The following is a 16,780-nucleotide window of genomic DNA, read 5'->3' on the forward strand; positions in this document are numbered from 1 at the left end:
TAATTTTTATTATAATTTCTTTATTTCTACCTCATTATAACTCATAATGTCATCTAGACTGTACCTCTCCTAGGAGATGCGAGATTGAATTTCTTGACTAGTTTTCCTCTTGAGATCAGGCTAACTTATCATTTTTAACAGATTGTTTTGCTCTTCATAACCTATCAGTAAATCAGAACTTTATAAACACATATCACACACATATATATATACTTAATAGTAAAAATGCCATCTATTTCTACAGATTTAAAGTTAAAACAGTATATCCAAGTGTTCATGTTCTAATATACAGTAGTATCTTACCTTTTAAAGTGTTATCCATTCTTGAAGGTTCAATTCTAGACCCAACTTGTCTGACATTTTTCTCATCTATAGTCTCTTCTATCCATTCTTGAAGGTTCAATTCTAGACCCAACTCGTCAGACGAGTTTTTCTCAACTCGTCTGACATTTTCTCATCACATTAATCTTTCCTGCACTGATTTACTGATTTCCTGTGGTCTACATGCTTCATTTTGGCCTTTAATATCGAAAAACTTATTTGTTATTTAGTTGCTTTGTGTATCTACACCTTATATGTCCAATAGTAAATGGCACAATGTGAGTTGATTGTGGCAGTGTTTTCTCAATTTTTGCAATGTTTAAGAAGTGTCACTTTTTAAAGGACTTTTTGAAGCAAAATATCTCTGTTTTTGCTAATGAAGTTGTACTTATGTTTTAGATATAATTTTAGAATAATTTCAGTTTTTCTTAGAAGCATTTTCATTTAAATACAGTATTTTTGTATATTTTGATTATTCTTTTCATTCTCAGTATTCTTTTTTTTTTACTTTTAAGTTTGGGGTACACGTGCAGGTTTGTTATGTAGGTAAACCTGTGTCATGGGGTTTGTTGTGCAGATTATTTTGTCATGCAGGTATTAAGCCTAGTACTCATTAGTTATTTTTCCTGATCCTCTCCCTCCTCCCATCCTTTACCCTCCAAAAGACCCCGATGTCTGTTGCTTCCCTCTGTGTGTCCATGTACTTGTAAGTGAGAACATGCAGTATTTGGTTTTTTGTTTTTGCATTCGTTTGCCAAGGATAATGGCCTCCAGCTCCACCCATGTTCCTGCAAAGGACTTTTTTATGGCTGCATAGTATTCCATGGTATATATGTACCATGTTTTCTTTATCCAGTCTATCACTGATGGGCATTTAGGTTGAATCCATGTCTTTGCTATTGTGAATAGTACTACAGTGAACATACGTGTGCATGTGTCTTTATAATAGAACGACTTCTATTCCTTTGGGTGTATACCCAGTAATGGGATTGCTGGGCCAAATGATAGTTCTGTTTAGGTCTTAGAGGAATTGCCATACTGTCTTCCACAATGGTTCAACTAATATACACTCCCACTAACGGTGTATAAGTGTTCCTTTTTCTCTGAAACCTTTCCAGCATCTGTTGTTTTCTTTTGACTTTTTAGTAATAGCCATTCTGACTGGTGTGAGATGGTCTTTCATTGTGGTTTTGATTTGCATTTCTCTAATAATCAGTGATGCAGAGATTTTTTTCATATGATTTTTGGCTGCATGTATGTCTTCTTTTAAAAAGTGTCTCTTCATGTGCTTTGCCCACTTTTTAATGGTTTTTTTTCTTGTAAATTTGTTTAAGTCCCTCACAGATGCTGGATATTAGATCTTTGTCAGATGTATAGTTTGCAAAAATTTTCTCCTATTCTGTAAGTTGTCTGTTTAGTCTCTTGATAGTTTGTTTTGCTGTGCAGAAGCTCTTTAGTTTAATTAGATCCCATTTGTCATTTTTTGCTTTTGCTGCAATAGCTTTTAGATCTTCATTATGAAATCTTTGCCTGTGCCTATGTCCTGAATGGTATTGCCTATATTATCTTCCAGAGTTTTTATACTTTTGAGTTTTACATTTAAGACATTAATCCATCTTGAGTTAATTTTTGTATGTGGTATAAGGAAGGAGTCCGGTTTCAATCTTCTGCATATGGCTAGCCAGTTCTCCCAGGATCACTTATTGAATAGGGAATCCTTTCCCCATTACTTGTTTCAGTAAGGTTTGTCAAAGACTAGATAGTTGTAGACATGTGGCCTTATTTCTGGGTTCTCTATTCTGTTCTATTGGTCTGTGTATCTGTTTTTGTACCAGTACTATGCTGTTTTGGTTTCTGTAGCCCTGTAGCATAGTTTGAAGTTGGGTAGCATAATGCCTCCAGCTTTGTTCTTATTGCTGAGGATTGTGTTGGCTATTTGGGCTCTTTATTGGTTCCATATGAATTTTAATATAGTTTTTTCTAGTTCTGTGAAAAATGTCAGTGGTAATTTAATAGGAATAACATCAAATCTGTAAATTGCTTTGGGCAGTATGGCCATTTTCACAATATTGATTCTTCCTATCCACGAACATGGAATGTTTTTCCATTTATTTGTGTCATCTCTGATTTCTTTGAGCAGTGGTTTGTAGTTCTTGTAGAGATCTTTCACCTCCATAGTTAGCTGTATTCCTAGGTGTTTTATTCTTTTTTGTGACAATTGTGAATGGGAGTTTGTTCCTGATTTGGCTCTCAGTTTGACTGTTGTTGGTGTATAGGAATGCTAGTGATTTTTGCACGTTGATTTTGTGTTCTTAGACTTTACTGAAGTTGTTTATCAGCTTAAGAACCTTTGGGCTGAGACTATTGGGTTTTCTAGAAATAGAATCATGTTATCTGCGAAAAGGGATAGTTTGACTTCCTCTCTTCCTATTTGGATACCTTTTATTTCTTTCTCTTGCCTGATTGCCCTGACCAGAACTTGCAATACTGTGTTGAATAGGAGTGTTGAGAGAAGACATCCTTGTTTTGTGCCAGTTTTCAAGGGGAATGCTTCCAGCTGTTGCACATTTGGTATGATGTTGGCTGTGGGTTTGTCATATATTGTTTTTATTATTTTGAGGTATGTTCCTTCAATACCTAGTTTATTGAGTTTTTAACATGAATGGATATTGAATTTTATTGAAAGCATCTGCATCTATTGAGATAATCATGTGATTTTTGTCTTTAGTTCTGTTTATATGGCGAGTCACATTTATTGATTTGCATACGTTGAACCTTGCATCCCAGGGATAAAGCCTACTTTATCATAGTGGATATGCTTTTTGATGTGCTGCTGGATTCAATTTGCCAGTATTTTGTGGAGGATTTTTGCATTGCTGTACATCAAGGATATTGGCCTGAAGTTTTCTTTTTTTGTTGTATCTCTGCCAGGTTTTGGTATCAGGATGATGCTGGCCTCATAGAATGAGTTAGGGAGGAGCCCCTCCTCCTCAGTTTTTTGGGAATAGTTTCAGTAGAAATGGTACTAGTTCTTCTTTGTACGTCTTCTAGAATTCAGCTTGGAATCCGTCTGGACCTGGGTTTGTTTTTTTTTTTTCCTTGTAGGCTAATTACTGCCTCAATTTCAGAGCTCATTACTGGTCTGTTCAGGGATTGAGTTTCTTCCTGGTTCAGTCATGGGACAGTGTATGTGTCCAGGAATTTATCCATTTCTTCTAGATTTTCTAGTGTATGTGAATAGAGGTGTTCATACTATTCTCTGATAGTTGTTAGTATTTCTGTGGGGTCAGCGTTAATATCCCCCTTGTTGCTTCTGATTGTGTTTGTTTGAATCTTCTCTCTTTTCTTTACTAGTCTAGCTTCCAGTCTATATATTTTATTAGTTTAAAAAAAAAACAGCTGCTAGATTCGTTGACCTTTTGAACAGTTTTTCGTGTCTCAGTCTCCTTCAGTTCAGCTCTGATTTTGAGTATCCTTGTTCATTTTGTCTTGATGATCTGTCTACTATTGTCAATGTGGTGTTAAAGTCTGCCACTATTAGTGTGTGGGAGTCTAAGTCTCTTTGAAGGTCTCTAAAAGCTTGCTTTATTAATCTGAGTGTTCCTGTGTTGGCTGCATATATATATTAGTTGTATCTTCTTGTTGAATTGAACCCTTTACCATTATGTAGTGCCCTTCTTTGTCTTTTTTTAAAACTCTTTGTTGGTTTACAGTCTGTTTAGTCAGACACTAGAATTGCAACCCCTGCTCTTTTCTGTTTCCTGTTTGCTTGATAGATTTTACTTTGTCCCTTTATTTTGAGCCTATGTGTTTTATTGCATGTAAGATGGGTCTCTTGAAGACAGCACACTCATGGGTCTTAGTCCTTTATCCAGTTTGCCACTGTGTGTTTTTTAAATGGGGTATTTAGTCCATTTGCATTCAAAGTTAGAATTGGTATGTGTGAACCTATCATCTGGATGTTAGCTGGTCATTTTGCAGACTTGTTTATGTGGTTGCTTTATAGTGTCACTTGAGTGTTTTTGTAGTTGGCTGGGAATGGCCTTTCCTTTCCATATTTAGTGATTCCTTCAGGAGCTCTTGCAAGGCAGTTCTGGTGGTAACAAATTCCCACAGCATGTTTATCTGAAAAGGATGTTATTTCTCCTTTGCTTGTGAAGCTTAGTTTGGCTGCATATGAAATTCTGGGTTGGAAATGATTTTCTTCAAGAAGGTGAATATTGGCCCCCAATCTTTTCTGGCTTTTAGGGTTTCAGCTGAGAGGTCTAACATTAGTCTGATGGGCTTCCCTTTTTAGGTCACCTGACCTTTCTCTTTAGCTGCCTTTAATATTGTTTCTTTCGTTTGACCTTGGAGAATATGATGATAATGTGCCTTGGGGATGATCTTCTAGTGAAGTATCTGACTGGGGTTCTCTGCATTTCTTTAATTTGAATGTTGGCTTCTTTAGATAGGTTGGGAATTTCTCATGGATGATATCCGGAAATATGTTTTCCAAGTTGGTTCCGTTCTCTTTCTGGTATACCAGTGAGTTGTAGAGTCAGTCTCTTTACGTAATCCCATATTACTCGGAGGGTTTGTTCATACCTCTTCATTCTTTTTTTCTCCATTCTTGTCTTATTTCAGAAAGCCAGTCTTCAAGCTCTGAGATTCTTTCCTCTGTTGGTCTGTTCTGCTATTAGTACTTGTGATTGCATTATGAAATTCTTGTAGTATATTTTTCAGCTCTATCAGGTCAGTTATGTTCTTCTCTATGCTGGCTATTTTGTCTGTCATGTTTTATCATGATTTTTAGCTTCCTTGGATTGGGTTTTAACATATTCCTGTAATTCAATGAACTTCATTTCTATTCCTATTCTGAATTCTATTTCTGTCATGTCAGCCATCTCAGAACCCTTGCTAGAGAAACAGTGCAGTCCTTTGAAGGAAAAAAGGCACTTCTGGCTTTTTGAGTTGTCAGAGTTCTTGCGCTGGTTCTTTCTCACCTTTGTGGGCTAATGTTTCTTCAGTCTTTGAAGCTGTTGACCTTTGTATGGCTTTTTTTTTCTTTTATCCTATTTGATGACCTTAAGGGTTCGATTGTGGGATAAGGTGGATTCAGTTGACAGGTTTTGTTTCTGGAAGATTATAGGGGGCCAATATTCAGCTGCCAACTCCTGGACTGTGTGCTCTAATTCTGGAATACTTGCATTGGGCTCTGACTTTGTTCTCTGGCTCCTTGAGGTTAGGTATCCAATGTGCTGAGGGTGCCAACGTGTAGTGAGTGCTGGTCACTACACTTTGATAGGTGGTGTCAGCCAAAGCATTTCATGGTGTGGTGGCAGTGGGATCTTTTCTCATTCACATGTGCCAGTGGCAGCGAAAGCATGGTGGCTGTAGCAGGGTGCCAGCAGGTGCCTGCCTCCATGTGGGCATTCACAGCAGCAGCAGAGGCAGCATGGCTCAGGAGGTGGGGGAGGCCCTGCTGGTGTGCATGTAGTCATCATGGTGATCCTGTTAGCACAGGGGCAGGGCACTGGTAGATGCAGGTCTATATACACTCTCTGTGTGCTGAAGGCGATTGTGGTCACTGAGGGTTGGGGAGGGTCCACTGGTCTCTGTGCCTAGTTTCACTCCCATGGCAGCATTGGCACAGGGGTGGGATGAGGACGGGGCAGGCTGGCTCTGGCCCACCAAGGCTTCAGCTGCAGTGGCAGTGCAGCTGAAGGAGGGAGGTGGATTGCACCCCCAACTGCAGCAGTGGCAGGACAGGGTACATGCATGCACACACGTGCACTGGTAGGGCAAGGAAGACAAAACCCGTCCGCGCACACACATGTTGGCAAAGTGGTGTTGGAAGTGGTGGTGAGCCTGGGGGAAGCTGCAGTGGAAGGAGGGAGAGCGTAGGCTGCTGGGTGGCCATGGGGGCCACCCCACTAGAGCTCTTCACCAGTCAGGTACCAGTCTACCAGCACAGGGACTCTGATGCAGGCCCCTAGGGCACCTGAGGCTGCCCTGCAAGCAGGACTGGGGCCCTGGGAGAGAAGTCAGCAGACCAAGGGGTTCTCCGGTCGACTGTCCAGTCCGATGGGCAAGAGCGCCCTTCAGAGTTCAGGTCTGACAGTTCCCGTACGGCTAAAGTCTCCTATGGGAACAAGTCAACCCTAGCGGGATGAGTGTGCCTGGCTGGGTTCCACTACAAACGCTCCCATACCAAACCCTTTGGGCTCTGCATCAGCCAGCGTGTTGCCCCTACCACTTCTCTAAGCAGCTTTCCCTGCCAACTCGAGTGTCTGTGGTGCTCAGGGAGTCCTCCCTCTGTCAGGATTCCAGAGGCCTTGGCGAGAGTAAGTTTCTCCTCACCAGTTCAACTCACCCATTCCCCCAGAGTCACTGGGGGCCAGGAACAAATGCCGGTGCATGGTGGTCCCATGCAGCGTTCCCAACTTCCTCCCTCTTCAGCCTAACTTCTGTGTCTTCCTGCCACCACTCTCAGTGCCTTCCCTCTGCAGATCTGTTAGGAGTGCTCCGGTTGTCCTGGCCCCTCCGTGACAGCTGTTCTGCCCGGCTGCCTCTAGGCAGCCATCTCGCCCAGCACCTCTCCAGTATTTATTTAATAAGACTAATGTGATTGTGTTTAGTCGGAATGCTCCAAGGAACTGTTTTAGGAAAGAAAGAATAATAATAATTTCTTGTAGCTTATCTGTAAAAGGTCATTTGGGAAGGACAACCATTTTAATCATTTATGGGACTCTGGGGTAGATTTTATAGTTGCTGTATTAAAGACATTATCAGACATTTATGAACATTTGTAAGTAGTTCTTTGATAAGCTGTCAGTACTTTAGTAGCTATAATTGTCTAAGCATTCCTAATTACATGTTGAGCTTTAGAGTTTTTACCAGAGCTTCTTCCTGGTAAAGCTTAAACATCAGCCTCTAATCAGTTAGATTAATCTCTAAATTTATGACAATTGAATTCATCTGACCTGGTTACTGGGCACATTTCAGACATCAGACTGATCTTTATCATGAAACCACTAGGAATATTTTAATTTTAAAATTGGCCTTTTGGAGTCAGCTTTCCTTTAATCTGCCGGTTATACATAACAGAAATATTTCTTTAAAAAGTAACCTGACTTTATTAATGTATTTAATTTCAAAAACTGAAGTGGTATAAAATGTGTATAGCGCAAAATGCCTTGATAAACTAATGACATTCCTTTTTATTTATAGAGATACTTCCTAGTTGGGAGCAATAATGCAGAAACGAAATATCGTGTCTTGAAGATTGATAGAACAGAACCAAAAGATTTGGTCATAATTGATGACAGAGTAAGTATCCTCCAAACCTGACTGCAAAAAAACTTTCATACCTGTTGTTTAAAGGATATGAAATATCCTTACAGCTTTTAGTGGTATATTATTTTTATCATAAATCTAAAGGTTTCAGTTATTTTTCTTGGTTGGCTAGAATTTGAATCTCCAATCTGATTTCTAGAAATCACTGGTGTCAAGAAGTATGCCAGAATTATACTTTGCCCCTCGTTTTGACTTGTTTTCAAAAACACACTCTTAGGGTAAGATAATGAGTATTGTTTCTTAAAGAGCTGACATTTTAAGGATTCAATGTAACTTAATATTGCATCTGCCAAAGAGATGATCTATTGTGTTTCTTTAATATCAAGCTACTTGAAGTCAGGGAAGACTTCTATGCTACAGACTTTATTTTGCTCCTAAAAATCAGCTCTAGGACCTTTTCTGACGATTTGCTATACACTAAGGAAATGTTAAGCTGTTCTTATCCAGAGGTTAGATTATCCAGAGTCAAGAATACAGAGGCTGGAATTCAGGTGGCACAAAAACCTGAAGCTGTTAGTCAAAAGTGAAATACTATATGGTGGTTTGAACAGTTAAGTTTAACTTTTTCACACAAAAGAACTTAAGTTACATTTTGTATTGAAATTCCTGTCTGTGAATATTTCTGAATCCATAAAGATTCCTGGTTTCTCATGTAGTAACTACAGTTTGGAATCCATTTTCACTAAGCTACTTGTAACAAAACTATTTTCTGTGTTGTAATAATTTTAGATAAATTCTTTTTATGATTTCCCATGCTACTCCTGGGATCCATTCTGCCCACACCTGTCTGAACGTTTTAAACAATGTAATGTAATGGTTCTTGGCTTTATTTGGAGATGGGAGCAATTGGTCACGGAGCCCTTTGAAATGCTAAGAAAATCTGTGGGCCTTCTCATAAAGATGCACATTTACTCAGAATTTTACATACAGTTTTAAGGGATTCATGGACTCTTGAAATTTACCTGTAGATCCCTTAAATCTCTGCATCTCTGGTTTAGAGTATAAGGTTTGGACGGTTTTTTTTAGTATAGCAGCATGATCCAATAACCAATCTTAATTGCTAATGTTAAAGAACTTGTTAGCTTCCTAAAATTGTAGCTTACTTGTGTACTATTATATACTTCTGTATGAAATAGCTGATGATGCTTGTAGGTAACTTTTAACTTTCAGGCACAAATAATAAATAATCTAGAGTCTAAGCACAACCTTACAGAGTAAATGTGCTTGTTTTTAGCATGTCTATACTCAACAAGAAGTAAGGGAACTTCTTGGCCGCTTGGATCTTGGAAATAGAACAAAGATGGGACAGAAAGGATCCTCGGGCTTATTTCGAGCGGTTTCAGCTTTTGGTGTTGTGGGTAAGAAATCTGCCCCCTTCTTACAATCTTTTGTTTTTTGTTTTTGTTTTCTCTACATAGACTACTTAAAGGAGTTTATAAGGCTATCAAGCTTTAAAATTATAATTACCTGTAGCTTTGGTTATTTAAAACTTTATTATCCATCCATCAGATAACAAACAGCACTTCTATAGCATCTGCTTATGCACTTAGCACTGCTAGGTTTTATTTAGGATACAAACAAATATAAAAATGTTTTTGGCCTTTGAGGAGGTTGCTGTCTGGCTCGTTGGTGAATGAAAAAGTGAAAATTAGCTTGGACTGTAAACATCCACCCTGCCATTCATCAGCTGGAGTAACAAATCACATAAAACCGGATTTAAAATTAATGGGAATTTCTCCTAAGGTTAGTCTATAGTTATAAAATGCCATAACCCCCTTCTTTGGATGACAGCTTTTTTTTTTAATTTTTTTAATTTTTTTTATTTTTTTCACTCACTGAGAAACTTTGGTTTCTAAAATCACAGACCATCAGAAACTCCACTGTTTGAAATTGTGTTAGTAAGATAAAAGCATCCCACATTTACTTGGACAACCCAAGTCACTGTGACACAGAGAAGCTGCTTTGGTTTACCAACTCAGGTGCAGAGCTTCAAATACAAGGTTTCTGAACGCAGTAGTCCATAGTTATGATGGACCAATAGTCCATCATAGTCCAAATGTGATATTGATCTCTTTAAGTATCACCTTGCTTCGATTTGAGCCTCTTCATTTAAATTTTACCTAAGCTCCACCTTTCCCCCAATTCGTTAATAACTCGTTTAGCAAGATGGTCCATGGTTTCTCTGATATGCATTGTCCCTCCTTGTGGTGTATCAATAAACCTATCTTTACTGTACTATGGGTTTGTCCCTGATTGATCTGTGGCAGAGGACAAAATCCAGTGTACATAAAACAACTAAGATTATAAGTAAGAGCCAAGCTGTGTAGCATGAATTCATTGGTGTTGGAGATCACAGAAGAGGTAAATTACTTGGACCTGGAATGGCCAGGGAAGATTTCCCATAGTAGATGAGACTTGAGCTGTACCTTGAAGGAGGAGCAAGGTATGGATAATGCAGAGAAGAAAAGAGGGAACTCCAGTAAGGGTGACAGCAGAGGGACATTCATGAAGGTACCCACAGGTGCTGGGAATGCTGGGGAGTAGTCAGGTGAGGCCAGATTGCTTCGGGCTTTGAAAGCCAAAGCAGGGGGCTATTGTATTTTAGCATCACTGCTGCCAGCACCTTATTTTGAGTCTTTTTGTCTATAAACACTTAGGAAATTATCTCTGTGTTTCTTAAACCTACTGGATTGTATGTAATATTAAGTGGTTGTGTTGGTTCGTTCTCGCATTGCTATAAAGAAATACCTGAGACTGGGTAATTTATAAAGAAAAGAGGCTTAATTGGCTCATGGTTCTGCAGGCTGTCCAGGAAGCATAGCAGCTTCTGCTTCCAGGAGGCCCCAGGAAACTTACAATTATGCCAGAAGGCGAAGGTGCAGCAGGTGTGTCTTACATGACTGGAGCTTAATTAAGGAAGGGTGGGGGAGGTGCCACACACTTTTAAGCAACACTTTTAAGCAACCAGATCTCATGAGAACGCTGTATCACGAGAATAGCATCAAAAGCGTGGTTGTAAACTTCATGAAGGATCCACCCCCAGGAGCCAGGTACCTCCAACCAGGGCCCACCTCCAACAATGGAGGATTACAACGGAACATGAAGTTTTTGTGAAGACACAAATGCAAACCATATCAGTGGTTTCTATAGATATTAACAAAATTAATGTGGACTTGACTATACTGTATGTGTTCAGATTCTTATTTTGGGTCTTCTGGTTAGCACTTTCTGTTTTGCGACTCTATGTCTCTGAAAACTTTGATTATATTCTGCCATCCTTGGAGTTTGCTTTTCTAAGATTGCTCTCATTGCTCTTCATACATAATCTCTTTAGGCTCTTTTTGTGTGTTAGGTGGCTGCTGGGGAAGGTAAAGAGTAGTATAACATGACTGGTTTCTTCTTCTCAGGCCTAGCCCCTTTTCTATGCCTTCTGCTCAGTCTTGAGAAGGCCCTTGAGGTTACATGTTGAATGAATGAGTGTTTGTGGGAATATGTATGTCTGTATGTGTCATGTGAGTTCATGTGTTTAAATGCCATACATGCCAATATGTTAAATTCCACTTTCAGTCCTGCTTATATTTTAAATTTAAGAAAAAATACTGTAAATAAAATGTGTTTTAATATGGTAGACTCTAATTTAAATAATAGTTACATAATAGTTTAAGCTTGTTCCCTTAAATGTTGATACTTTATTACAACTTTTTTTTTTTTTTGAGACAGAGCCTTGCGGCGTCACCCAGGCTGGAATGCAGTGGCATGATCTTGGCTAACTGCAACCTCCATCTCCCGAGTTCAAGCCATTCTTGTGCCTCAGCCTCCTGAGTAGCTGGGATTACCGGTACACACCACCATGCCAAGCTGATTATTGCATTTTTTGTAGAGATGGGGTTTCGCCATGTTGGCCAGGCTGATCTCAAGCTCCTGGCCTCAAGCGATCTGCCTGTCTCAGCCTCCCAAAGTGCTGGGATTGCCGATGTGAGTCACTGCGCCTGGCCACAACTTTTTCGATAGGCATTTCCTAAGTATATACTGTTGAATGCCTTACTGGCCAGATTTTATTATTCAAAATTGAAGTTTTCTTGATGATTAAATGTAGTGAAGTGAAAATCACTTATTGAACTGTGTGGGTTTTGTTTTGTGTGTTTGTGTCTGTATGTGTGTTTTTGTTTTTTTTTTTTTTTAGGCGGGACCTCGCTCTGTCACCTAGGCTGGAGTACAGTGGCGAATAATAGCTCGCTGCAATCTCTACCTCCTGGTCTCAAGTGATCTACCTGCCTCAGGCTCCTGAGTAGCTGGGACTACAGGCATATGCCACCATGCCGAGCTAATTTTTTTTCTTTTCTTTTTTTTTTTAAGAGGTGGGGGTCTCACTGTGTTTTCCAGGCTAGCCTCAAACTGCTGGGCACAAGCAATCCTCCTGCCTTGGCCTCTCAAAGTGTTAGGATCACAGGCATAAGCCACTGTGCTCAGCCTGAACTGTGTTTAAAAATAGCTGTCGTTGGGTATTCCAGAGTTGTATTGGGCTGTTTGACTTTACGTTAAATGGCCTCTAGACTGCTGGACTGTTTTTTTCTTATGATACTTCGGTCACCTTTTATTGTTCTTGACATGTTTGCTTTTAGCATATTCTTTGCCTCATTTTTAATCTATTGATAACCAAGCTTGTAAAACTAGAACTTTCCTTTGAATCAAGTGATAACCAAGTTTGTAGCCAGATGTTTACTTTATACACAAGTTTTGATTAATAAACTCTGGGTGAGGGCTGAAGGTGTCTCCATGTTTCTTTTAAAGGTGACATTCTTAGCTATTTCTGTTGAACTTAGAGCCCTTTTAGCTTTGAGACTGTGCATGTATGGTGAAGTCTCCGTAAGGTTAACCTGCAAGTAAAGTAAGACAGTAATGTACTGGTAAACATTTAGTATTTTTATGGAAATGTGCCTTATGTATCCTACTTCAGTCATGTAAATAAAGTTAAGAATCAGTGAAAAGTCAACAGGGAGTAGTAAAAGTCTATGATTTTTCTAGTACAAGCTTAGAAATGTACTGAATACTGAAATTATTAACACAAAATACTTTGAAAAGTGTGTAGTCTAGTTGTCAAAATAATACATTTGTGAAATGACTAGAATGGTTGTGTTCTATTCTGTAGCTAAAATATTTTCTTCACTAACTTTTTGAACACGCTGAATCTGTGGAAAATATTTTTGTTGGAATGTTTTGGGTTGTTGTCATGGTTTATTTAGTACACATGTCATGAGAATCTAGAACAATACTTCTCTACGATCTGTAATAAAGGACTATTTTTCTCCCCCTCTCTCATATATCACATGTTGCACTCCAACACCACATGTGACTTAAAATACGAGTTTAGTACTATCCAAACTAGTCTATGCCCTGTGTGAGGGCAGGTTCATTGATCATGCACACAGATGTTGTGGGACAATCTAAATTGTTCTAAAGTTTCTAAATCCTTCCTTTCAATTTGTTTACTTATCTTTTCATGGGCCTTTTATTCTCAAGCTCATGGACCAGCACTGGTCCCTAGGCCATATTTTGAATATTACTGACCTAGAGGGTTTTCCTTGCTATAAACGGATTATTCCAGTCCTGTAGCTGCCTGGCCAATTCCTGATCTGTTCCTTTGTTATTTGACAGCCAGCAGGAAGTTTGGGAAACCACTGGATGGGATCATGAGCATCCATCACTAAGTTGTTTTATATGGTCCTAGGACACATGAATGGAATGACCTATAGCCCATACTACTCAGTTTTGTTATAATCCCAGCTCCTTTTCATTTATAGCCCTTAGGTACGTGTCCTTTTTCTGCCACTGTCATCTGTCAGACGACACTCTTCTAAGCCTCTAGTATGTTGAAAGGGAGTGGCAAAATAAGAAGTCTCAATACTGTAGACTGTGATGGACTAAGCTATTATTTAAAACAACACCGTTACAAATAGACTGCAGATCCAAGATAACAGTGAAAACACCAACAAAGTGTGAGTCTCAGACTAGTTGGGGGCAGTATGATTTGATAGTAGAGATGTCACATTGGTTCCAGAGAGCTGTCTTGTACAAAGGCATTGGGTACTTGGTGGGGGGGTTTCGTCCTTCTCTGCTGGAGCGCTGTTCTCACTGGAGGCTTTCAAGATAATAGCTGGTTGGCATGGTGACCCCCCAAACAGGATATTACATTATTCCCTGTTAGTGGGCTGATGAGGGTCCTCTCCAGCCACCAGAATTGCATACTACCCCATTCTCTCATACTGTCCTTTTTAATATATTTTGCTTGGCATCCCTCTCAAGTGACACAACCTTTTTTATTTTGGAGAGAGAGAAATCACTTTTGCATGATGACCATCATCTTGTCTTCTGGAAAGTACTCAATGAAATTGATCTGGGGTCAGAAGTACATAGAATGAAGATGAAGAAACTTGTTCTGGTGTTCATCATGTTAGAGGAATGAACAGTTTGGATAGCACTAAACTCATGTTTTAAGGGATGAACAGGCTGATTCTTGGTGGATGTCTATGCCAAACTAAAGCCTTTAATTGTTGAGAGTCATTTCTAATTGGTAGTAAAAAGGAAGTGGAAAATAATCTCATTTATAATATACTGAAGCCATTTGTGCCAGAAGAAGAGTGTCTCTTTTGTGAAGTATATTTACTTTCCCTTACACAAATTATAAAGGGAAGTGTAGAATGATATAAATAGCCTGGAGCTAAAAACATAAAATTAAAATTCAATTGGAATGCAGGTTGAGAGAAATTATTATTAGTAAGAAATTTTATCTAAAAAATAAATATACAGCAAGAATAAAAGGAAAACTAATTTATCTTGTAAATATTTATTATTTAATCCCAATTACATTCCATTTTTCAGTTTTTTTGTGTGTGTGCTGCTTCTGAAATGCTTACTTTTGTAAGTTTTATATTTCTGAAAGGATGACTACTTCCTAAGTTGCTGTTAATGAGGTTGTCATCAGCTTTTTTTTTCTTTCCCATTCTGTGCCCTTCAACTTTAGTGAGGTCATTTTTGGCTAGTCTCTAACCTTTTTTAAAAAACACTTTGTGTTTTGTGGATTTCTAAAATATAAATATTTTCCATTATTTTAATAGCATTTTTTTCTCAGTAGCATGGCCGATAAGATTCTTGAGGCATCTTTCCATTATTGATTTCAACTCATTCATGTTAATGTATTCAATTAGTAGTTCTTTTTTCATCAGCTGACAATAACAAGACATAGATCATAGGTATTTGCCAATTCTGGAGCAAAAATTCAGAGCACCAGGATCTTAGCTTAGACTTCATAGAGTATAACACTGAGAGAGAGGGACACACACATACACACACAGAGAGAGAGAATGTATGTGTAAGAAAGTTAGTTTTGAAAGATAGCTAGATATAAGATTCTTCTGGATATGTGTGTGTGTGTGTGTGTGTGTGTGTGTGTATACACACACACTATATATATATTCTTCTGGATATATGTGTGTATATATGTATTATGTATATTATATATACATATATATTATTGGAACTAGAACTTATATATATATTAGTACTTTATGTCATCCCTCTTCATTCTGGCTTTCATTGCTTCTGATGAGAAGACAGCTGTATATGACTGTTTCTAGTTTGCCCTATGAGCCAGTGAGCTGGGCAGGGATGGGACCTTGTGTTCTTGGCCTGACATGCCTGGAGTAGAGCCTCCACCCTGTGAGTCGGTGCTCGGTTGAAGGAAGGAGCCCGGACCTTAGCCATGCTTGCCTGGAATAGAGCTTTTACAACACAGAGTTGGTGGGGATGAGAAAACCTGGTGGCCTACCCATCCTGAGCAGAAATTGTGGTCCTAGACTGGGAGCTGGAGAGAAAGGAAGGAGCCCTGTCTTCTTGGCTGCATCTGCCCAGAGCAGATATTCTGTCACACTGAACTGGGAGGCAGTGTGGAAGGGGAGCAGGCCGTGATCCAAATGCCCCAGACTTGCTGTTCTTACCAAGATTCAGTAGATTTTCTTGGATGTTTCTCCACTTTCTGTATGCCCTTTGGGCAGTTTCCAGAAACTTTTAATGTTTTCCTTTGTTTTTATTATTTTTACTAGTTACGGTTGTTTTCCTAGGAAAGAGTCTGCTGAACTCCTTGCATTGCTATTTCAGAAGTGTCCCCTCTTCCCCACCACCAAGAAAGTTAGTTTTAACTCCCAAAGCAAAGTTCAGGGAACCTGAAAGTTTTTGACCAAGATTATATGGCAACTAGTGTGTTGCTGACAATATAATGCTGCTGAACATTAATGTATATGGCTCTTTCTTTAGTCACCAATATAGAACCTCTATGTTCTAATGATCTGACATAAAATATAACTCTATTTATAACTCTCCAATATTCATTTAAAAACGAAACTATCGTCATTTACATTAGGTATATCTCCTAATGCTAACAAACCTGCATGTTGTGCACATGTACCCTAGAACTTAATGAAAAAAAAACAACTAAACTATCAGAAATGATACTTGTGGAAGATTGCATGAAGGATATGTAATTTACTTGATGTATTGTTTTCTTTGCCCAACCTATTCACTTCCCAGGGAACTGGAGCCATGTCCCCCGGCCACATCTAGGCCACCTACTTATCATATAAAATGGCTTCCAGTGCTGCATGATTCTATTCTTTGGCCATAGTTGATTGGTCCTGGGCTGGACACCTGACCCAAGTTGGGTCAATCCAAGTTCTTTCTCAGGAATTCTGAAATTGAACTTGATAAAAATGTCCTCTTCTTTCCAGTGAAGGTTTTGGATGGAAAGCCCAGAGCTGTCAGCAGTTGTGTTTCCTACTACGTGATCCAGAGAAGTGGAGGAGCCTGGTCTGTGGACAGAGAGAAGAATGGAGTAGATGTTCAGAGACACATCTTGACTAGGCTTTTCCTGAGGCCCAGTCACAGTTTCCCATGTGTGGCATGCATCGCTTCAGGATCCTTAATATAAATTCCTTTTTTAGTTTAAGCTGGCTCAAATTGGTTTTTGACATTAATTATCAAGAGTCCATGAAGTTTGTTCTTTTGGGCAATATTTCCCAAAATATGTTCCTCAGAACGTATATCCATTGGTTTTTGTTGTTGTTGTTGT

General features: G+C 39.0%; 1 protein-coding gene across 2 annotated transcripts in view; it reads left to right on the plus strand.

The window, feature by feature from the left end:
- FIG4 (FIG4 phosphoinositide 5-phosphatase) overlaps window positions 1-16,780 on the plus strand; it is a 125,346-nt gene that overhangs the window by 15,561 nt on the left and 93,005 nt on the right. For both annotated transcript variants that reach the window (XM_077998473.1, NM_001172433.2), the window contains 2 exon segments: window positions 7,534-7,632; window positions 8,894-9,017. Coding sequence is in view for 1 of the 2 variants with exons in the window: in NM_001172433.2 (NP_001165904.2) it covers window positions 7,534-7,632; window positions 8,894-9,017 (223 nt within the window). In the remaining variant the exon portion in view is untranslated.

This window comes from Macaca mulatta, chromosome 4, assembly GCF_049350105.2.
Source record: "Macaca mulatta isolate MMU2019108-1 chromosome 4, T2T-MMU8v2.0, whole genome shotgun sequence".
Classification (NCBI taxonomy): domain Eukaryota; kingdom Metazoa; phylum Chordata; class Mammalia; order Primates; family Cercopithecidae; genus Macaca; species Macaca mulatta.